The sequence below is a fragment of the Nilaparvata lugens genome, chromosome X (assembly GCF_014356525.2).
Source record: "Nilaparvata lugens isolate BPH chromosome X, ASM1435652v1, whole genome shotgun sequence".
Classification (NCBI taxonomy): domain Eukaryota; kingdom Metazoa; phylum Arthropoda; class Insecta; order Hemiptera; family Delphacidae; genus Nilaparvata; species Nilaparvata lugens.
Genome location: NC_052518.1, coordinates 101,046,930 through 101,070,835, shown reverse-complemented (window position 1 = coordinate 101,070,835; position 23,906 = coordinate 101,046,930). Strand labels below are relative to the sequence as shown.

General features: G+C 34.8%; 1 protein-coding gene and 1 long non-coding RNA gene across 3 annotated transcripts in view; one reads left to right on the top strand and one right to left on the bottom strand.

Moving 5' to 3' along the window:
- Positions 1 to 23,906, top strand: part of LOC111046140 (jmjC domain-containing histone demethylation protein 1) — a 95,176-nt gene that overhangs the window by 65,032 nt on the left and 6,238 nt on the right. For both annotated transcript variants that reach the window (XM_022331632.2, XM_039442839.1), the window contains exons 6-12: positions 3,974 to 4,243; positions 7,261 to 7,410; positions 12,061 to 12,243; positions 13,179 to 13,418; positions 17,628 to 17,786; positions 19,454 to 19,546; positions 22,478 to 22,570. In XM_022331632.2, the coding sequence (XP_022187324.2) occupies positions 3,974 to 4,243; positions 7,261 to 7,410; positions 12,061 to 12,243; positions 13,179 to 13,418; positions 17,628 to 17,786; positions 19,454 to 19,546; positions 22,478 to 22,570 (1,188 nt within the window). The remainder of the gene's footprint in view (positions 1 to 3,973; positions 4,244 to 7,260; positions 7,411 to 12,060; positions 12,244 to 13,178; positions 13,419 to 17,627; positions 17,787 to 19,453; positions 19,547 to 22,477; positions 22,571 to 23,906) is intronic.
- LOC120354869 overlaps positions 22,093 to 23,906 on the bottom strand; it is a 62,843-nt gene continuing 61,029 nt past the window's right edge. Inside the window, exon 3 of the long non-coding RNA XR_005573264.1 lies at positions 22,093 to 22,717. This is a non-coding gene — a long non-coding RNA (uncharacterized LOC120354869). The remainder of the gene's footprint in view (positions 22,718 to 23,906) is intronic.

Here is a 23,906-nt window from a genome sequence, read left to right as displayed (position 1 = left end):
TGCCACTCCATTGTTCTATTGTCTCAGCTGCTTGGCTTAGTCTGGCTGGAGGGATCAAATAACCGACTGGTTTGATCTTTCGTCTGTCCGCTAGGCGGAACTACGCCGACCATTGCTGGGTGGAAGATGTTACTGCGGCCGCTCGCATTCCCACCAACGCTGCTATTATTTGCTGTCTCCGCGCCTAGTCCGATTCAGCCAAGCATCCAGCCTGCACTGCCGAGCTAGGTTAACGGCCGGTTTACGAGCTCGGGATTTATAAGTTCTGGACTTACAGAGTCCAGGACTTGAATAAGCACTTGGGTCTAAATCGATTTTCTGATTTTATCTTCTAAACTCCGGAGTTCTCGACTTATTTGAGTCCAGGACTTTAACGCAATAAACATGAGGGAAATTCACAATATTTTGCTGTTGTATTGTTGGCATTATAGCAAAACGAAAACAGCTGATTGCAGCGGGATAATTCAAATGATGAGCATGCTCTCCAAATTATTTTGTAAAAATACGTTTTGATTTCTTTGTAGGCCTAATCAAAGCAAAACCTAACCTTTTGAAAGATGAAATATGAATGAATAAACATTTCATTTTTCCCAACCAATGATTTTGGAATAAAAAATTCATTAGGCTATTGAGTTTGAAAACGTATTTGTTTTGAAAAAAATGGAATAATAATTTATTATTGTTATATTATTATTATTATTATTGAAAAATGTTTCTTTGTCTTAATAACTAAGTAGCCGGAGATCAATTCTGATCTCAAGACTAAAATAGTTGCCATTCAAAGCAGAGACTCATTCACTCTTCTCCAGATCAGAGGCTTAGAAACTTACGTACAATATTAGTAGTACCAAGAACTGCTGCTTTCTGCATAATTCTCATATGCCAGTTCTCCAACTGCAGTTGTTCCATTGCTTGTCTCCATTCTTTTGTGACCAGTCCATTGGCAGACACTACTATAGGGATTATCACCACCTTCCTTAATTTATACATATCTTTCAGTTCAACTGACAGGGGCTGGTATTTTCTTTTCTTTTCGGCAATGGTACTCACAAGATTCTCATAAAGGGGCACTGCCACATCAATTATGTAAGCCTCTTTATTCTTTCTGTCAAACAAGACGATGTCTGGCCTGTTAGCCTCCACTGCTCTGTCAGTTGTCATACAACAATCCCAAAGAAGTCTTCCCTTTTCACCATTCAAGACCATTTCTGGCTTACACTTGTAATAGGGCACCTCAATCGCTATCAACTCATATCTTTTCGCCATTGCCTGATGAACCACTTTGGCCACATTGTTGTGCCGCTGCAAATACTCTGTATTAGCTAGTACAAAGCAGCCACCACAAATATGCTGTATCGATTCTATGGCTTTCCTGCAGAGCCGACAGCTACTATCCACTGTGAGTCCCATCACATATATTTTGTATGCTCTAGTGCTGATTACCTGGTCCTGAATGGCAAACATGAAACCTTCAGTCTCACCGAATATTCCACTAGTCTGTAACCATTCAATTGATTCTTTTCTGTCAACACAATCAGAATGAAGTGCTGCAGCAAATCTTCCATGCAGCTCTTTCTGCTTCCACGCTTCCAGCCTCTCTTCTACTGAGCTGGCTGTTAGCTGTTGGACTCCATGTGCCAGCTGCAATGGGCTGTACTCCCTGTCTACCAGACAAACGGCCTTTAGCAGACCACTGTTTGCATTCTGGAAGTATTTCCGCAGTCTGTCTTCCTGTTGACGACACATAGTCTCCAGACTCGAGAGGCCTCTTCCACCAACACCTCTAGGCAGGTAGATCCTCTGGATTGAGCTACGGGGGTGATGAAGTCTATTCTTTGTCAAAGTTGTTCTTACCTTTCTGTCAAACTCTTGCAAAGCTGTATCTGTCCATTTGACTATGCCAAATGTATACATGGCCACAGGGACTGCCCAGGTATTTATAGCAGATATTTTATTCCTAGAGCTAAGCCCTGTTCTGCATACCTTCTCAAGTCTTTGCACAGTCTTCCTTTGAATTTCTCTTCTTATGACAGTATCAGCTCTGCATAAGAGCTGAGCAAGACCCAAATACTTGTATTCATTTTGCCTGCCTAAACTCTGAATAAGCACTTCCTCAGTCAACTGTATAGCTCCATCACCCTCTCCTGATATTTGGCCTCGTTTCACATGGAGCACTTTACACTTTTCCAATCCGAATTCCATACATATTGAATCACTGAAGTTCTTAACAAGCTGGAGCATTATTATTATTAGCTGGAGTTTTTGTTATTATTATTATTATTATTATTATTATTATTATTAATAATATGTTAAATATGAAATTGATTAATATCATTCAGATTGGAATATATATTCCAAGGCAATCTTTGTATTATTTTTCTTGAACATTTTTAGGTTATGTCAGTCGTAAAATAAGGTTAGTTTTTTTACATATAATTCTGATACAATTTTATTCCAAAATAAACTTGCGCAAACTATAAATTATGAAGTTAGATGGACTAATCCAAATAATTTAGGTATTCCATGACATCTATTTGGCTTTTCATCTACTCCAAAACAATAACTGAATTGTGTTAGCTCAGTTAAGTCTAGAACTTAAATATTTAAAACCTACCCCAGTCGAGGGTTTAAAATTACGCTGTTTCAAGTTCTGGACTTCACGATTTTTGATAAATCCTCGACTCGGAAAGAGGCGAGAATCTAATTCAAGTCCTGAACTTATAAGCCCTTCACTCAGAAAGCGAAATTATAAACTCCAGGGTCTAACGTGATCTCTAAACTCCAGAGTCTATTCAAGTCCTCAACTACGTTAACGCTCTGACTCGGAAAGCCAATTTTCTGACTCCAGAGTTTAAAGCCAGTTAAAGTCTAGAACTTAGCTAAATCCTGAGCTCGGAAACCGGCCCTTTGTGTTTTGTTGGGGTGAGAGTGTATTAACGGCACAATATGAGAGACTACCAGTGTCACATAGCTTCAAGGGAAAGAACTACGTGGACTATCAGCTTGAGATAACAGTAAAAGTTTCGACATAAACTCCCTGTACCATGGGATATCTACTCACGCTATTGTTTCTCTATGTTATTAGTATTTCAGTTTTATTTCCAGATTCAGTATCGATACTGAAATTCGATATTTTAATATCAATACTATCGATATTCTGTATCTATTACAATTCTCAAAAATATGTATTGATTAGGTAGCTACATCTTATCCTCTTTCTTTTCAATTTTTTTTCCTATTTAAAATCTTCTTATTTGCTATCTGATTTTCCCCACTTTTCTTTATTCTCTTTTCCACGTATTGAATACTGTTAGGCCTACACAGGTTCTTTTTCCTCATATCCATATCCACTATTCATAAAATAAATCTCGAGCTCGGAAACCGGCCCTTTGTGTTTTGTTGGGGTGAGAGTGTATTAACGGCACAATATGAGAGACTACCAGTGTCACACAGCTTCAAGGGAAAGAACTACGTGGACTATCATCTTGAGATAACAGTAAAAGTTTCGACATAAACGCCCTATACCATGGGATATCTACTTACGCTATTGTTTCTCTATGTTATTTCATCTTTGATTCCAATTCTTACTGTAATAATTCTCTCCAGTAGCTTGTTTTTTTATTTTGTTTTAATTTATTTTTTGCTTTTTCTTTCAGCAGTGAAGTGATTGAGTTTATTGGAAAACACTTATTTTCTAAAATACTTTTTTATTCAATATTGATCTCTCATATTTATTACATTTTATTGTCATTTCTTGCTTCAATTTTTTTTGTTATCTCTGCATATTTTGTATTGTATTGTTTGCTAACGACGTGGTTAAGTGGTAGAGTGGACAATATTGTCCAAACTTAGCCACGTCAATATAAATAAAAAAAAGTCATTCTATTCTATTCTAATATCTATACCATCGATATTTTAATAACTCACATTTTATATATTCAATATTTTTAATGGACTAAATCTGTTGTTGTAGGTATTCTGGCTGATTCCACCTACCGAGCACAACATACGGTTGTTCGAACAGTGGGTACTGTCAGGAAAGCAGAGTGATATATTCTTTGGCGATACAGTTGAAAGATGCGGCAGAGTCACTCTAACTGCCGGGAACACGTTCTTTATACCAACCGGTTGGATACACGCTGTTTACACTCCATGCGATTCACTGGTGTTTGGCGGCAATTTTCTCCACTCCTATGGCATCGACAAACAACTCAGAATTGCGCTTGTTGAGGATAGCACGCATGTAAGTGGCCTACTATTCCATCGTGATCAAATACAGGGTGGCGCATCATAACAGTCATAGTTTGTAATCATGGTCGTGTATTTTTACTTTTTTTTTCAATTCAATTTATTTATCCCAATGTAAAACAATGTACAATATAGAACAGAATAATAATTATGGAATAATTATTTCCCCGCATGGACTGTTGATCCGTGCGCGGGGAAAGAGTACACAATCTATACAGGCAATACAAGTGCAAAAAAAAAACAGTCAATAATTTATATTGATTCAAGCTTAACCTATAAATAAAAAAAAAGTTAAATCCTGTAATGTATAAAATACAAACTGAATGAATGATGATTATTACCATATATATATTACCATATTGCCCTATTACCATAGGTAAGGAAAGTATTGTTTTCCGAAAAAAATTAATGTGCCCCAAATGAGTGTATGTGCGTCTGTGTACACGATATCTCATCTCCCAATTAACGGAATGACTTGAAATTTGGAAACTAAGATACTTACAATATAAGGATCCGACATGAACAATTTCGATCAAATGCAATTCAAGATTGGAGGTTCTAATTAGATATTTTCTTCTCAAACACAGCTGTGTTTGGATTTTCACAGTTCATGCTGGTATATTTAAGTATATCAGCTGGTGTTAAATTGTAAGATGTTATTTCTTGAACAACAAAATTTTAAAGTTAATTAAAAATTGTGAATTAATTGAATACTTTATCTTTGATTATGTTAATTTTGGATGTTCAGAGAGATTATTTTTTTAAATTGAAAATTTCTTCCTTGTTTTGACACATGGTATATAAACTTCATCTCTTCTCTCCATTGATGAAATCATGTAACATTCGTGGAAAAATAAAAATTAAAAAAATTAAAATTCTTCGTGAGTTTTAATTTATATCTTTCATATTTTTTAGCAATCTATTCATTGAGAAAAAAATGTTCCTGTGAACTAACAGAAATGAATTGACCATATGATTTTGACTTGGAAAATATTGAAACAGATAATCACGATATCAGGTTAAAATAAAAACAAAAAAGGCAAGCGTGTATAAAATACTTTGTTTTTTCCTGTTTCCCAAGCAACGAATTCGAATATGATAAAACCTATTCGTGTCGAGGGGGCGTTCGGTGCTATGCGGTTGCTATTCGGTACCGAATTCAAACCGAATCATCGTTTCACACTTATCGGAATTCGCCGAAAACGAAACGAACCGAACCGAAAGTGTGTGAAAGTAGCCTTTTGCTAGCAACGAATTGAAACCTGATGGAATTTATTAGAGTCAAGTGGGCGTTCGGCTCTATGCGGTTTCTATTCAGTACCGAATTCAAACCGAATTACCGTTTCACACTTATCGGAATTTGCCGAAAACGAAACGAACCGAATGAGTGTGAAACTAGCCTTATGGCCACACGTAAAACGATTCGGAAATCGGTTTGAAATGACATTTGGTTAAAATTTTCATGAAAAAAGTCAAATAAACATTAGCCGTGTGTGGTCTGGCTTCATCTTGCATGAACCACTGATTCTCTAATCAAAACCCTTTTGCGATAAGATGAGGAACATCCTAACACACTGATAGATCTGCAAGTGCTAATCATTGAGGCATGTAACAATATACCCGAGGATATGTGTCGTCGAGTCACCAATAACATAGGCGTTCATGTTGAAGCAGTTATCAGAGAAGAAAGTTGCCACATTGAACATATAATGGCCACAAACTAATCTCCAGCTATACAGTAGACAAGTTATACCTCATTTTTCTGTATTGCTTTCACAATAATCATTCTATGACAAAAATAAATATGTTTGATCATATCGTGCGCCACTCTGCAGATTCACCCCATATGGTCTCTTCACACTTAGTTATGCTATGCTGAAATACGTCCTATCTTCTAAAGGATCTACTTGTCGTTACTATTTTCAACCGATCCGTTCGGCCGTTGGATCGGACGAATCTGTCGGCCGTTAATTCGGCCGAATATGGTTGTCCATTGGAACCGTTTACGTCAGTCTAGTTCAGTAGTTGGCTGAACTATTGAATATTGAATTAACTGCTATCATAGCCACCAAAATTTTTCATAAACAATGATTGTATTGAGATTTTGAAAATTGAATAAACAAAACCACTTAATTAGTTATTCATTACAATAATCTTACCTTCAGATCATATTTGTTCAGTAATCTTTGTTTATAGATTCCTTTGATCATCACGATGATGATATCTTTTGTCTCAGACAACATCATCCTAACCTCAAAATTGTTTCACAGTCTTGTCTGTTTATGTTTTTTGAACTTGCTCTGTTTTATAAAGTTTTAAATATGGGCAATGAAAAGTTGATAAGTTTGGTTCAAGAGCATGTTCATAGCCACCTCTAATACAAGGCCCCGGCCTACGATATTGCAACGTCGCAGTGTAGGCCTAGAATCTAATACATGATTGGTGAAAAAGATCAGCTGGTATATTTTTAAATCTTTTTCACCAATCATGTATTAGATTCTAGGCCTACACTGCGACGTTGCAATATCGTAGGCCGGGGCCTTGTATTAGAGGTGGCTATGAACATGCTCTTGAAACTTATCAACTTTTCATTGCCCATATTTAAAACTTTATAAAACAGAACAAGTTAAAAAAACAAAAACAGACGAGACTGTGAAACAATTTTGAGGTTAGGATGATGTCTCAGCTCTATTTTGGCCGGATAGAGCCGGAAAATCCCATTCAATTCGGATCGAAAACTTGATCGGCCGTGCACGTACGTATGAATCTGTTGCAATGGACGAGCATCTATAGCTTTCTTTGTTGAGGGATCGTTCGGACGAGTTCGGTAGTTTTCGGCCGATGCTAGTTCGGACGAAATCGGTTCCAGTGGACGGCCCAGCTAAGTTGATAGCCGCGGTGACAATCACCAAAAATTGAAAAAAGCTTAAAAATGTATGTCAAAAATTAATTTTGTCAATGATTGATTTCTGAATTACTGATTAAAGTGATAAATATTGTGTTGTTTTTCAGGTACCTACGAAATACCGGTATCCATTTTTCACAGAAATGTTGTGGTATGTACTAGAGCGCTATGTCAACTGTCTCCTGGGAACATCACATCTCTATAAGGTCACCAACTCAATCGAAATACCACAAGAGCACATCCATCTCACACCTTGGGTAATGATAATTTCTACCTCTTTTATTTTTGTATCCATCTTTTTACAATGGCTTCATGGATATGGTGAAAATTATTTGCATTGTTAATATTCATCATAATGAAAAATTATGAGATTTATAACTGTCACATTCACAAAATACATGCTTTAGTAGGCCTACCATTGTGATTATATTGATATTATGTTTAAGAAACATCTGATAATTACTTCCCATATGTGCGTTGTTAGGTTGCCGTGCAACCAGTATAATGCTCAATAAAGCATTTTTCAAGGTTCTTTTTCATTTTAGCACAACCATTGTACCATCTTCAGTGAAATACAGAATTTTATCCATACTGAATATGCTACAGTGGTACTGAAACATGTATGTATGGGTGTCCCAGAAAATATGGTCGAGTTTTAAATGACTATGGCCCGGTTGCAGAAAAACTGGTTAAATTTTAACCTTGATTAACTTCACGAAAGGCGTTTTTAAAAAGATTGGTTCTTGTGGAATTAATCACGGTTAAAAATTAACCGGCTTTTGTGCAACCGACACTAAGGGCCGTTTGCACAGTATAGATTGCTAAACTCGATGAAGTTAATCGAGTTTAAGTTAATCCGAAAGTTTAAACTTGAATCGGTTTTCTCAGTGCATTTACTAATCCAGTTTAAGTTAAACTAGTTTAGCGTTAAGCTGGTAATAGAATGTCCTGATTTTTGCAGGAAATTTGTTATTTGTTTACAAACCATCAGTAATTTGAGGTTATGTAGCTACTATTTTAGTATTTTCTTGTTCTTGTTCAAAATCCACAGAGTTGTAAGCTGTACGGCTCTAAAAGTGAAAAGAGATCAAGAAATTCTTTGAAAAATTATGTTTAGTTGGCACCAGAAAATATATTTTAGAATGTAAGATAAAAAAGTTATTTTGTTACGCTTGAATCTACTATGGCCTTCCTCGTGTATTAAAAATGTCTCGAAAGCAATATCTCATTTATGTGTTATTAAAAACATGTTTTCCAATCAAAGACCACTGTTAAAAGTTGTCTTATTTTCTATCAAGTGATAAAAATAATAAATTATATAGTTGTCTTATTTTCTATCAAAATAATAAATTGGCAGTTGCTGTACTCAAGCAAAACCGTTAAAAAATTCTCCATCCCATAAATTTAAATTATTTGTTTTTTGCCCAATTTTTCTCAGTTTCAAAATTTCTTCGCAGTCATCTTTATCAATCGCATTAAAAACTTCTATCAATTCCTCCATTACAATTATTTTTACATTCAAATAATGATTCACTATAACCTAAATTAATAATAATTATCGTCTACAGAAGCATTAAAAACAACAGTCGAAAAATAATTTACTATAAGCTGTTTCCCTATCAAATCTTTACAGATGTCAAGTTAATCCAAATTATTTGGTTTAAACCTCCTGCTTTGGAGGTTCAAACTTTCCCAGAGTTTAAACTCAATACAGAGTTTAAACTGATACTGTTGCAAACGGAATTTTAGTGTAAACCAAAAAAAAAATCCAGATTTGGTTTAAGCTTTAGCTTAAACTTACACTGTGCAAACGGCCCTAAAACTTCAATGATTTTCAACATACCTAACTCTTATTTTTTGTATTTCAGAAAGCTTAATAATTAACAGGAATTATAACGTAAGGCGCTAAATCACGCCCCCTGAGTTACAATCAACACACTAATAGATGTAAAAGAATTTCGATCGTGTTTCTGTCACACTTTTGTCTCATTACAGGAAGCATTGCATTTTATAGGGAACACAAATTCCGCTCGCATAGTGTTCCCCATAAGGGACAATACATTATGTTAATAAGCGAGAAAATACCGTCGCGCCTATTCCGCCCATATAGTTCAAATCAAGTTCTATTCAATGACAAAATTGACATTTACAATAATACACATGAAAAATCATTAATAGATCATTGAATACTTTCAGTTCAGTTGTAGCCCAAGCGACCTTTCAGTCAATCCCTGCGACCTTTCCACAAGATTTTGAAAATTAATTAGCTGAAATATCTTGAAAATTGCATTTCTTGATTCATTTAGAACTGCTATGTAAACTGGGTATATCAATGGAAAATCAACAGTTAAATTATTATAGAATATTTCTAGTATCCTCTATGAACACAACTAGTTTCGAGCACTCGCGCCATTTTCAAGTGTCAAAATGAGTGCTCGAAACTTGTTGTATTTATACAGAGTGATCAAAAAGTCCCTCCGCAGTGAAATATATACAAAAAACACTCAATCATATAGCTTGTGTAATCTATAGCTATAGCTTATGCTGTTATCTTGTGTAATAGAGAGTTAAGTGTAAGATAGGGCTGACTGCGCCCTAACTTCGCTCTCTAGGAAAAATAAAGGCAGTCATTCAATTTAATCATTCAATCACTAGTCAAACTGGTTTCTAAACAGAACACAATAGACTATGCCACCAGGCAGCTACTGCGGAGAGACTTTTTGATCACCCGGTAAAAAAATATAAAGAGGGTGTTAGTAATTGTCTATAATAACTTAACTTGTGATTTTCCATTGATATACCGAGTTTACATAGCAGTTCTAAATGAATAAATGAATGAATAAATGAATTTATTTCCTTCTCAAATTACAAATAACAAAGTAGAAATTAAATAGTATCTTGGAAATTATACTGATCACGTATACAGTTGTGTGATCAGATAATCAAAGTATAATCAACAAGGTAAAAACATTATCAACTTAAATAATAAAAATAAAAATAAAAGCTTTGAGTCTAGTCTAGGTGATTAAGATTGCTAAAACAATACTGAAACTACTGCCTGTAGCGCATGATATAAAAAAACAAATAAATTGAAACAGCCCAGAAAACCAAAAACTGGAATAAATGAAATGCATTTAAATGTAATAATTAATGTAATTAATATATACCGTACATGCCTTAGTGGAATAGTGATTCAATTGAATAATAATATTTTTATGAGAATGGTGCCGTTGAACAATGCTAGCTCAACCTGCACCATTATCTAACAACATTTCTAACCATCCAAACGTCGTTCACTGTAAATAACCAGCTCTTTGCTCTCCCACAAAAGATAATATAGGAATCACACCTTCTCAATTCAATTGGCAATTTATTGTAAATATAATGTCCTAAGTACATAAACGAGTGCCTAAAAATTTCCCTGCTCACCTTTGGTGTCCTACATAGTAGCTGGTTAACGCTTCTCATATTGTAATAAAGATTTCCCGTACCACAGTTTCCGCTTTTCAAATAAAACAATTTTAAAACTTTAAAAACGAATAAATTTTGGATAGGCATTATTTTCAAATTTACATACAAAGGAAAAGAACTCTCTTTTACATTTTTAAACATTTTCAATCTTATATAATGATTCTGGGTTATTCTTAACCTATTAATAATAGTTTTAAAAGTTCCACCCCAACATACCAAACCATACTGTAATTGAGAGTGTATGAGAGCATAATACAATGTTTTCATTAGCTGCTCATCGCAGATGCTTCTCAGGAAGTAGAACTTTCTTATTGCTCTTCTAACATTTACATGCAAATTTTGAATATGAGTTTTCCATGACATTTTCTCATCATAAGATAAACCCAAGTACTTGAATGACTTGACCTTTTCAATTTCTTCACAGTCACAATTATCACGATTGTCACAATTTTGTGTATGATATATAATTGGGCCTGCAAAATTGAATGCCTTTAAATCGAAATTGATATATTTTGTCTTTGCAACGAACTCTAATGTATTTTATAACGAATTTATGTTTCTAAATGAATCAAGAAATGCAATTTTCAAGATATTTCAGCTAATTAATTTTCAAAATCTTGTGGAAAGGATTGACTTGGGCCCCAACTGAATGAACTGAAAGTATTCAATGATATATTAATTACTATTTTTTCTGTTGTTAGCTTTCATCTTATTCTTTATTTGTTGTATGACTTTTATTTTTGTTTCTCAATGCCTTGTTTTTCATTTCCTAGTTATAATATTACTGGATACATTATGTAAGGAATTCGATAAACAAATTGATTTTTTTTTTTTACTATAAGAGAGTTTCTAGGGTCTGCAGCAACTCCTCCATGCGTACAGGGAAGCTTCCCTTGCATGAGAGTATTTATTGTCAATAGAATTGAATGTATATAATATTCATAATTGTATTATTTATTATTATTAGTTTATGTTCTAGATGATTGATTATTATTTTGTATGCATTGTTTTTGCATGCGTACAGGGAAGCTTCCCTTGCATGAGAGTATTTATTGTCAATAGAATTGAATGTATATAATATTCATAATTGTATTATTTATTATTATTAGTTTATGTTCTAGATGATTGATTATTATTTTGTATGCATTGTTTTTGGCAATAAAGTTTATTATTATTATTATCATTATTATTATTAATGATTTTTCATGTGTATTATTTAAATATCAATTTTGTCTCTTAATAAAACTTGATTTGAACTGAATTTACTGTATTTTCTCGCTCGTTTACATAATGTATTTCCTCTTATAGGGAACATTATACGATCGGAATTTCGCTAGTGTTTCCTTTGACTTGAGTAATAGTCAAATACATGTTTTAAACTAAACTGGGAGTATATTTATTTCGTTCAACATAGCGATTTATGTTTATGTTTTCAGGAGTTGCATGGTCTGAAGGCTATAGTTACTTACCTCCACGGTTTACCGACCAATAAGAAGAATGTTCCTGAACTAATTAGAGATCCTGTAGCTCTCATCAAGGATGTAAGAACTGTGGTTGAACAGCATAGATATGATAATCCCGACTTTGCAGTTACAGGAAGACCAGTGCTCAAAGTCAAGGTAAGCATCACAATTTTATCAACCTTTAGTGACATCCATACCTCAAAAATTCATATTACAAGTTAAATTTAAGGAAGCTATTCCCTGTTTTTCATGTAGAATCATTATATTGCCCCATTTCGCAAGCACCAAATTGATCACGGTTGACCAAGCTAGTGCATCATGTAAGTTAATTCAGTAATTTTGGCCTTACAAACTTTGAGAAAGTTTCAGAAAGAATTGCAGTGGATTCAATGTATAAGTACTGTTAATGTATAATTATTTATTGTTACAGTATATTTCTTTTTCTCATTGTATTTTTGTGTTTTGTGAATAAATTGAATTGAATTAAAAGTCAAAATAAAACGACTTGATACTATCAAAATAACTGAGTTATTAAAACAATTTGAGATACTAGTTTGGGTTGTAACACAATTCACAACCTCTATTAAACTCGAGGTTCTAGAGCTCTTGAGTTTACTAGAGATTGTTGATGTTGTAACAACCAAAAACTAGTATCTCAAATTGTTCTAATAAACTAGTAGTTTTGAAACCATCATGTCGTTTTCATTAGATATGAATATTTACAACAACATCTCTTTCACAACAATACAGATAATTCATAATCGATGGCTTGTCAATGGTTACAATAATTATATCTCACTATTTATTGATGTAGCCCTAACACGTTTAATTTCATTTAGTTATGCCTTGTGTCTTACTGTAACTCACTATTTATTGATGTTTTATTTGATTTAGTTATGCCTTGTGTCAATTATTCTGTATCTCACTGTTTATTGATGTAGGCCCAACAAGTTTGATTTGATTTAGTTATAAAAAAGTAAATTCGTATGGCCTTTGTTGGTGGGGAGTCCCTTGCGGGATTGGATTTAGTTATGTCTTACTTCAACTTACTATTTATAGTTGTGTATTTATTGATGGATTTGATTTTGCAGTACATCGACAGGCGAATGCCTGTCCTAACCACGGGATGGAGTGGGATAGAGAACAAAGCCAAGCATTTGTTGGTGGGACACAAAAAAGGCAGCGGTCCAAGGCGGCGAAGAACGCGCTGCAAGAAATGCGAGGCCTGTCAACAGAAGGACTGTGGCGAGTGTGCGTTCTGTCAGGACATGGTCAAATTCGGCGGACCAGGAAGGGCTAAACAGACCTGTATTATGCGCCAATGCCTACAGGTAAATCGAGTTTTAATCAAATCAAATAATTATTATCTTTTCCTACAGTTACGTTGAAAAGTGTCCATTGCTGCACTGATTACAGAACGCAAAGAATCACTTTTCCGCTCTAGTGCGGGAAAAATTTTTCTGCACTCCAGATTTGCAACATGGCAACGCAAAATACTTAGTAGGTTATATGGAGCAACAGTGCAGCAAAATCAAAATGAAGTTGGTAACAGTGACTGGGCTGCTATAGTGAGCAGAGGTGCAACGCGCTAATTATAAGTGCAACGCGCTAATTATTATTCATTATAATATATTATAACCAAGTACAACGAGAACTTTAGGATTTTAGGATTAAGGTTTTTATCAATAATAAAATTACACAGATTTACATTTGATGGATTTCAGGCAATTTTACCCATAATTACCCACTTTTCATATTCAATGGTAACTGTAGGAAAAACTTAATGTGAAATACGTGCGCAAAGTTCCTCTGCTGCACTCAAGAAACCATTCCGCCCTCGCCTACGGCTCGGGCGTAAACGTTTCTTTCGGTGCAGCAAACTGACACTTTGCGCACTAGTTGCACAAATAACTATTGATATTGCAACACATTACAATCATATTGAATAAAAAGACTAGATATTGTCCAACACAAATTTGTATGCTTGGATAAATCTGTGGTTGGACAGTAAGGCTAGCTTCACACGCTTTCGGTTTCATTCGATTCGGTTCGTTTTCGGTTCGGTTCGGCTCGTTACCGAAAACGAATGAGGCTTTCATACATGTCAGGTTTTAATTCGTACGGTTCTAATTAGGTATTTTCTTCTCAAACACAGCCGTGTTTGGTTTTTCACAGTTCATGCTGGTATATTTAAATATAACAGTTGGTGTCAAATTGTAAGATGTTATTTCTCGAACAACAAAATTTTAAAGTTAATTAAAAATTGTGAATTATTTAAATAGTTTCTTATGTTATAGTTTTGATTATGTTAATTTTGGAATTCCAGAGAGATTATTTTTTTAATTGAAAATTTGTTCCTTGTTTTGACACATGGTATAAAAAACTTCATCTCTTCTCTCCATTGATGAAATCATGTAATATTCGTGGAAAAATAAAAAAAATATAAATTCTCACTAAGTTTTAATTTATATCTTTCATATTTTTATAGCAAACTATTCATTGAGAAAAAATGTTCCTGTGAACTAACAGAAATGAAATGACCATATGATTTTGACTTGGAAAATTTTGAAACATATAATCATGATATCAGGTTAAAATAAAAACAAAAAAGGCAAGCGTGTGTAAAAGACTTTGTTTTTTCCTGTTTCCCTAGCAACGAATTCGAATATAATGAATCCTATTCGTGTCGAGGGGGCGTTCGGTGCTATGCGGTTGCTATTCGGTACCGAATTCAAACCGAATCATCGTTTCACACTTATCGGAATTTGCCGAAAACGAAACGAACCGAACCGAAAGTGTGTGAAAGAAGCCTCTCGCTAGCAACGAATTGAAACCTGATGGAATTTATTAGAGTCAAGTGGGCGTTCGGTTCTATGCGGTTTCTATTCGGTACCGAATTCAAACCGAATTACCGTTTCACACTTATCGGAATTTGCCGAAAACGAATCGAAAACGAAACGAACCGAAAGAGTGTGAAACTAGCCTAAGGCCCGGTCGCACAACAGCCGGTTAAATTTTAACCGTGATTGATTTCACGAGAATCAATCAGAGAAACCCTCTTATCAAAAAGTCCTTCTTTGATTGGTTCTCGTGGAATTAATCACAGTTAAAATTTAACCGGCTTTTGTGCAGCCGGGCCATAGTGTTTTAATGTGTACTGGTTACAAACAGAGATTATAGAAAGTATACTTGGTTATATACTTTCTGGTTACAACAGGTCTGCAGTATTGTTTTGTGTATGATAATGAGCGATAATGAAAGCATGTCATTTTGCCAAGAGCAATTCCCTGTATTCTACCAGTATTCAATCTTTCATGACTTGATTGTGAAGCTCTGTAAATAATTCATTATCTATATAAAAATCTGTTAGAAAAACTTATTTCAAACAGCTGTTTTGCAAACTGTTGAATTTTGGGAAATAAAAATATCTGCAAATCTATTAGAAAAACTTATTTCAATCAGCTTTTTTGCAAATTGCTCAATTTTAGAAAATCTCTGCAATTCGGTTGTGGGAAATATGTTTTATCTAATTATCAAATTATCTTTTTGAAAAGACAGTTTCTCTGATTGGTTCACGTGTAATTAATCACGGTTAAAATTTAACCGGCGTTGTACAACCGGCATTAAATCTCTTTATTCAGTATGCATAACTCCTACAATATCACCTTCTCAACTTCTTAAAAAACACCAACAAATGAAACAAGTTTTCAATTCAGCTAAAAAGCAAAATAGATAATAACATAACCACCTCTAATACAAGGCCCTGGCCTACGATATTGCAACGTTGCAGTGTAGGCCTAGAATCTAATACCTGATTGGTGAAAAAAAAATTAAAAAATACCAGCTGATCTTTTTCACCAATCATGTATTAAGGTGCGTACAGACTTTCGCTCTGCTCCGCAACCGAACGTCACTCGAGCAGAGCGATTGATGATCGACCGGGGAGCAAGAGTGGAACGTGAGAAGAGCTAACATCTCCCGTAACGTTCATGATCGGTGCGACTGAAGAGCGGGGGCGGAACGATGGAGGAACGAGGACGGAGCTTGCGCGGAGCGTTCGAAGCGCGTATATCTGTACGCAGCTATAGATTCTAGGCCTACGCTGCGACGTTGCAATATCGTAGGCCGGGGTCTTGTATTAGAGGTGGCTATGATAATAATATTGACACATTATTTAAAACTGTCTCATATCTTAGAATCTTGCTAGTAAAGGCTAGCTCGCTTTGCTAGCTGTGCCAATTATATTTATTCATTCGAATGTATTATTCATTTCTATGATTATATATGTACTGTATATTTCAGTTATTATTGTATTAGTAACTGGAAATATTTCTAGTGATTTTGTATTCTGACGAATAATAAAGATTTTTTATTATTATTATTTTTTGATCTGTCAATTGTCAAATATCGATGACTGTGTGAGTGCGTGTGTGTATGTGTTTTATCTTTTTATATGTCCCATTATTCAAACTCCTATTCCCGGACAAGGGCTTTGCGGAAGCTCTTTTGTGAATAGTATTTTTGTTTGCATAGGTTCTCACATAACATATTAAGGTTCATCTCCATCATCAGTTATATTATTCCAAAATGTTGAAATGAGTTGTGTACTTATAAGTTTGAAGTTAATTTCTACTGTCTTTCAAAAGAGCTATAAAATGCATGTGGTGGGAGTAGATATTGGATTTAACAGCACGACTTCTGGCCCTTAACTTAAATGACCGTTTTTAGCGATTGGAGACATAAATAAGCTCTATTTGGCGACTCTGCAACGAAATCATGTGTCTAATTGGGCGTTTTTAGTTTTATGGGAGCCATAGTTTATTTTGACATCTGTGCAACGAAATTGGAGTTATGGCTTCATAAATAAATTAAATGCCTGATTTTAACTTTATGTGATGACTCTGCAACCGGCCATTAGTATATTACAATTAAACCGTTCGTCCTGAATAAGAAAAAACAATTTGAAGTTTATTAACCTTCCGGCAGTCGCGCTGTTGTAAAAAGTACAACAGTGTCAGTTTTTTTTGCTGCACAAAACTATTGAATGGGGTGGTGTCAGTGAAAGAGTCACCTATGCATTCCAAAACTTTCCCCCATCACTCCACTGAGTTGCAGTATCAACCGAGCAATGGTTCAGTCTTTAGGTGTCATTTAGTCGCGACAGTGCATAAGATAGAGAAAGACTGTATACGGGGACTGTAAACGAACCAATAACACAGAATTGATGGCTTTGCTTGATGTGCCTTATTGGGCTATGAAATGGTAATCATCCAAATGTTCATAGGTTTAAAATAATCCAAGAAGATGGAAAAAGTAATGATACAATTAATTAATATGTTCTAACAGTAAACAGAGTACATAACACTTGGAAAATTAGATGTTGCACAAAATACAACACGCGACTGCTCGTGTGATTGAGTAGGGCGTGACTACCGGAAGGTTAAGTAAATTTGAAAATGAACTTGAGTAATGTTCTCCAGATAGAACAATACCTGATTATTTACCCAGTTATATTTTAACTCTGCAACTGTTTTTCTTAGCCTATGCTGCCTGTAACTGCGGCCTGTGTAGTATGTGGACTCGATGGCTGGGGCCAACCTCTCATCATTCCCATTCAGAAAAATAAGGATGTTCCCAGTTCATTGATGGAATGCAGTGTCTGCTACGAAATCATCCATCCTGAGTGTTTAGTTAAACAGGTAACTTTCATGTTTTGATATTCATTCTAGTTAAAATAATTCATCCATCTCTTATGAATTCATACGGGGTGTTTTAGTCTGTTGAAATAAGAATAGTATAAATAATATAAATGTTTTTCAATATTGTGCTGTAATTCTATGACGTGTTGTTGAACGTTCACGCCCATTTTACACTATTGGATCATGTAGTAAGTCAATTCAATTCAGTTTATTTTTTCCTTCTGAATACAATTCAAAGCAGTTACATAGAATCTTAAGCAATAAAGTTTATACAATTCAAGAAACGATATAATATACTTACTAAAATCAAACAACAAAATATAGCTATACTGAACAATAAAACTCTTGAGCTATCACAATTTTATTATCTTATAAAATTCTTGTGTCAGATAGGAAAGAGCTTACATAGGCAACAAAGGCCTGTGCGTAAGCTCGAGTTATCATAACAATATGCGTTATATCTATAATTATAAAGAGAGATCTCAATTTTTATTAGCGATCTAAACTACATTAAAATAATATTTTATGATGAATCTATAATTCCCATGCATTAAGAAGGGATAAAAAAAAGTGGAAAACTGAATGATAAATAACTTTAAATTTATAAATAAAAGATGATGAAACCCAAGGAATAGCGAGGAAGGCTACAATTTAAATAACAAATATAAGAGCTGTCATCTACCGTCTGTTTCTCTCAATAAATCTGAAATCTTTCTGTTACACTCATTAAAATACGACCAAAAAATGTTAATGAACTTCATTATGAAATATTAACAGTTGTAACACAATATTTATGTTGTATTTATCCAATAAAATAGTTTGATTGCTACAAAACTTGCGCTTCAGTACTCATGTCATAATAGAATGCATCATAAAGTTTATTTCATTATGTTAAATAGTACAAAATTTGTGTGATTTTTCTTCAATTTATTCGATGTTCCATAACATGTTATACCTTATCAATTTTAATTAATAGTATATCACGCTACAAGCACAGAAAGTTAGTGTTTACGGTGTGACGATAGTTTCCCGGGCTCGGCAAGCCTCGCCCGGGAATATGTTGTCCGAATACCGTAAACACCTTTCTGAGAGAGTCGCATACGATATTTTCCACCACACTACAGGTATAGCTGACGCCAAATAGTTAGGCGGTTTCGTGGGTCCCTTGTGCGTTCCAACAGCTGATGTTGTCAAGTAGAGTTGTCATCTAGCTTGGCTTAGGTGATGATTTTTAAATCAAGAGACAATAAATAGATGCATTGCATCAGATGTGAGTAGGTTACACCATGTGGACCCACGAAGCCGCCTAACTTTTTGGCATCAGCTATATAAGAATAATAAATTGAATAAGAATGTTTTATGTGGGGAGGAACTGAGTGGCCGGAAAGAAACCTGTTTCTGACGTCAGACGAGAGTCGTCTGCATACAATGTCTTTCAGATCTACGTAGGGACTGGAAAACAGCTGCTTTCTGACAGTGTGGCGAAAATGATATTTTATTTATTAATTTCAATCAATTTATAATCGCACTACATCTCTGTGAATATTTTTTTTTCAATTTATTCGTTGTTGTTCTTGCATCAAATGTAGAAATCAATCTGATCTGAAAATGTTCAACATTTTACTTTTCTACTTTATCAATGTCAATGCTACTTGTTTGTTTTTTAGTATCCTGAATTGGAGGGCATAGTGAACGAAGATCTACCCAACAGTTGGGAGTGTCCGAAGTGTTGTAGGGATGGCAAGAATGTAGAATACAAGGTTGGTTCTCCTCACATGTTTCAAATTCTTATCATTCATCAATATCAATGATTCAATCATTATTATTAAACGAAAATCCAAATTAAATGCTGTTAATCACCTCGAACACTTCTGCTACTGACAACTGGCTAAACAGCTAGATGGAAATTCGATGAGCGCTACTATTCAAAACTTATTTGTTAGCCGGTGAATCGAAGCCGGTACCTCCTAATTGCTAGTCAGGAATGCTTACCCGTACACCAAACTGACAATCTCTGGATTGCAGCGCTCATTTTATATGAAGCCATAGCGGCCAACCAGTCTTCAGATAGAAATTACTGAGATATTTCATCTTAGTTTTATGATAACTGTTATTATATCTAATGGTCTCAGTTTATTTCATTATACTATTCCATCCATCAATATCAATAAATTATGAAATTGGAGGAAAAACTAGGCTGAGCCTGTACTATTTCTTTCCAAAAATTTTCATAAAATGTTAATGTTGTCCAAAAGATAAGGTTATGTAATCACACACTGCTTCGTCACTTGATTTTCGGTCCAAGAATGATGATTAAAAATTTTGAAGGTTGATTTTATACTCTAAATGAATTACAGAATGTATCACAATAAATTGAAAACTTTATATACATTATTAGTTATTGAATCATGAAATATTTATTAGAAATATAGCCCTAAAATAGAAATATACTGAAACAAATTTCTTAAAAATCATGTAAACAGATAAATTTTTCTTTTACAATGACAATTTCAACTATTTCATTGGGGATCATATTTTAATTTGAAAATAACTTTCAGTTAGAAAGCTAAAGAAACATTAAGCTGTTCCAATAATTCTCACCAACTCTGTTCATACATTTTTTATCGTCTGACTGTGCCCTTTCTTTTGGTTTACTGTGACATCTTGCAACTTGTTAATTCTCACGTTGAAATTTATGCAGTAACTCACTTATTGTGCCCTGATTAATAATTGTACCCATTCTATATAATTCAAGATTCAACTATACCACAGAGAAAAATATATTCTTTATTACTCCGTACCCGTAGCCATACTTTCAAGGCAATATTGCTACATTGTTGATACTTTAGAAGGAATTATTCTACTGCTGTTTAAAAAAAGTATGAAATCAGTATGAGATTCTAAGGATTCGTGTAGATACACCAGAATTTTCATTATTTATCTGATCCTTGGGGGGGGGGGGTAGGCCTCCCCTAAATGGCGCCCCTGCTTGTCGTAGTCAACAGCTAGGACTGTTGGCCAAGTCAAGGGCTTAGGCCAGCTGCACACACACATCGAATTTTGTTCGTACGTATTTTTGTCGTCCTTATAAATTCCATTAGATTAAGCAGATGATGTCAAACAGATGATAGATTATGCTTATCAAGTTCCGTTTAATCTACTAGAAATCATAAGGATGGCAGAATATCGTACGAACAAGAATCGATGTGTGTGAAACTGGCTTAACTGTTTCACATGCTCAAACGGCACCATAATTTGTTGCATTTTTATAATAATCACTTAGTTGATACTACCAAAATACCTCTAAAATCGAGTAATTGCGAAGATGATTCAGTTCAACCGGAAATTGATAAGACACTTCCTGTTGTACTATGACTACTTATTACAACCAGCCCGCTCCTCATGCATCTACAACAGCGTCTACTGTTCTACTCGGAATACGTCTTGTCAAACTCACCACTATTCATGGAAACAGTCGGAGTCGCCGTAGACGAGTGGATTAGATGCTGGCTTTATAATCTAGAGGCCCGGGTTCGAATCCCAGCCCGGGCAAGATATTTTTCGCGGGCTACTCCCGTGTTTCGGATGGACACGTTAAGCTGCCTAAAAAGCAGTCGTTAGGTCATGTCAGAGGCCCTGAAATTGATCAGTTGCGACCTGAAAACTCTGACACCAGACCTGAGCCAGCCAGGTCACTCGATATTATTGTTTATATGGAAACAGTCATGTTTTCCGCGCTCTTGCCGATTCTGGTAGTCATTACCTTAATGAACATGCAACACAATTATTATAGTGTGCTCCTCGCTCTAAAAGCAACCACTGTGTCACCATATCTCAAGAACCCGTTTGTCTTAAGGGACGTACATCCCTCTCTATTGAAACTCTGAGGCCCGGTTGCACAAAAGCCGGTTAAATTTTAAATGTGATTAATTTCACGAGAACCAATCAGAGAAGGTCTTTTTGGTAAGACGGCTTCTCTAATTGGTTCTCGTGGTGTTAATCACGATTAAAATTTAACCAGCTTTTGTGCAACCGGCACTGAGTGTCAAATCTTTCATACACAATCCTGAATAAGAATTTTTTATGAAATTTGTACTAACATGCCATTCATGGTAATAGAAATAGCCCCAGAAGTTTTGGAGAAAGTAAAAACATATTTCTTGGCTGATCCTACATTTCATCATAGAGAAAAGATAATGTAACTAGTATCAATTGATCTGATTTCTTAAATCTCAATGATTTATAGTTTTTACTTCTCGATTTATTTTTAGTCTTAATTTTCTACGCTTAAAAAAATTCTGTAGTATTTCCAACCTTCTTTATTCACGGTCAAGTGCTGAAGGGGAGGGGAGGGTATCCTCGATACACTATCTGAGAATGGACATCTAAAGGTCCACACTTCACCGTTTCATGTGAAAACACTACAGTAATACCTCAATATTTGCATATTTCTTTGCTCAATTTTATTGTAAAACTCTTCAGTCTGTATATGATTCACCATGCTATTTTACTGATACTGGTATTTATTTTTAATGCTAGAACGTAAGTTGAATTTTGTATTGTTAAACACAAGAATAAAGGAATCTGAATTTGATCTGACTGGAGTCATTGATGTTCTTGTAGTGGAGCTCTAGTGGTAATTTTAATGTGGCATATTGATGATTGAATAATTTATTTGTTGTATGTTACAGCCGAGACATTTTAGAGCTAGGCAAAAATCGTCCGATATTCGCCGGATGTCTGTTAGTAGTGATGCAAGCTCAGACAAGAGAGATCGATTGGAGGTTAGTAAATGAACTCTAAAAGTCTAGAAAATTAGAATGAATTTTCTAAAATCAGCTTCTAATTTGGCCCAAGTTGTAGGTTTGCAGCTCCTGCATTAAATAAATATTCGCATGACAACGATGGCATTACAGTATTTTCATGTTAATCTGAAACAAAAAATACTTTCAAGTTTTTCGATACAATTGTATAATATTATATCAAGAATTCCCGTTTCCCTGCACCACTCTTCATAAATAACAAATTTTATCATCATTACTAGTGGATCAATTTTTACTTTCCTTGCCCTATTACTATAGGTAAGGAAAGTATTGCTTTCCAAAAAAATTAAGGTAGGTACCCTAATTTCAAGTTTTCTATACGTTTCAAGGTCCCCTGAGTCCAAAAACATGATTTTTTGGTGTTTGTGTGTGTGTGTGTGTGTGGTGTGTGTGTGTGTGTGTGTGTGTGTGTGTGTGTGTGTGTGTGTGTGTGTGTGTGTGTGTGTGTATGTCTGTGAACACAATAACTCCATTCCTAATTACTCGATTGACTCGAAATTTTTAACTTAAGGTCCTTATACCATGAGGATCCGGCAATAAGAAATTCAATAAAATTCAATTATTCAACATGGCGGATAATTACTGAAAACCATGTTTTTCACTGTTTTCTCGAAAACGGCTCTAACGATTTTCTTCAAATTTATATCATGGATAGCTATTTATTAGCCCTATCAACTGACATGAGTCTCATTTCTGGGAAAATTGCAGGAGCTCCTTAAAATTCTTGAGAAAAATGGCGAATAATTACTAAAAACCATGTTTTTCACTGTTTTCTCGAAAATGGCTCTAACGATTTTCTTCAAATTCATACCCTGTATAGTTATTTATCAGCTCTATCAACTGGCATGAGTCTCCTTCCTGAGAAACTAATGAGGGGTCCACCCCATCCTAGAGAAATGTACTTTGTAACCTCCTTCTCGTGCATGAGGTAGGTAGGTAGAGCAGTTTATAAAAAGAACTCATAGTCGAGATATTTCATCTGTAGAACAGCTGTTTCGACGACCTTAGAAAAAATTATCGAATTTCACAATTTACACAAAGGAAAAAGAACTCTGAAAACAATTATATATACACATATACAGTAGTCTGATCGCAGTTTCAATTATGTTACCGCCAATAGTCATTATGTTATTCCCCTGATTATTCTCGTTTGAGAATGGGGCTTGCAGTTCAATGAGCAAGGAAAGTTGTGTGAGTGTACCACACCAGATTTTTATTTTTTAATTTGATAATGTTTTTACCTTGTTTATTATACTTCGATTATCTGATCACACTATTGGATACGTGATGAGTATAA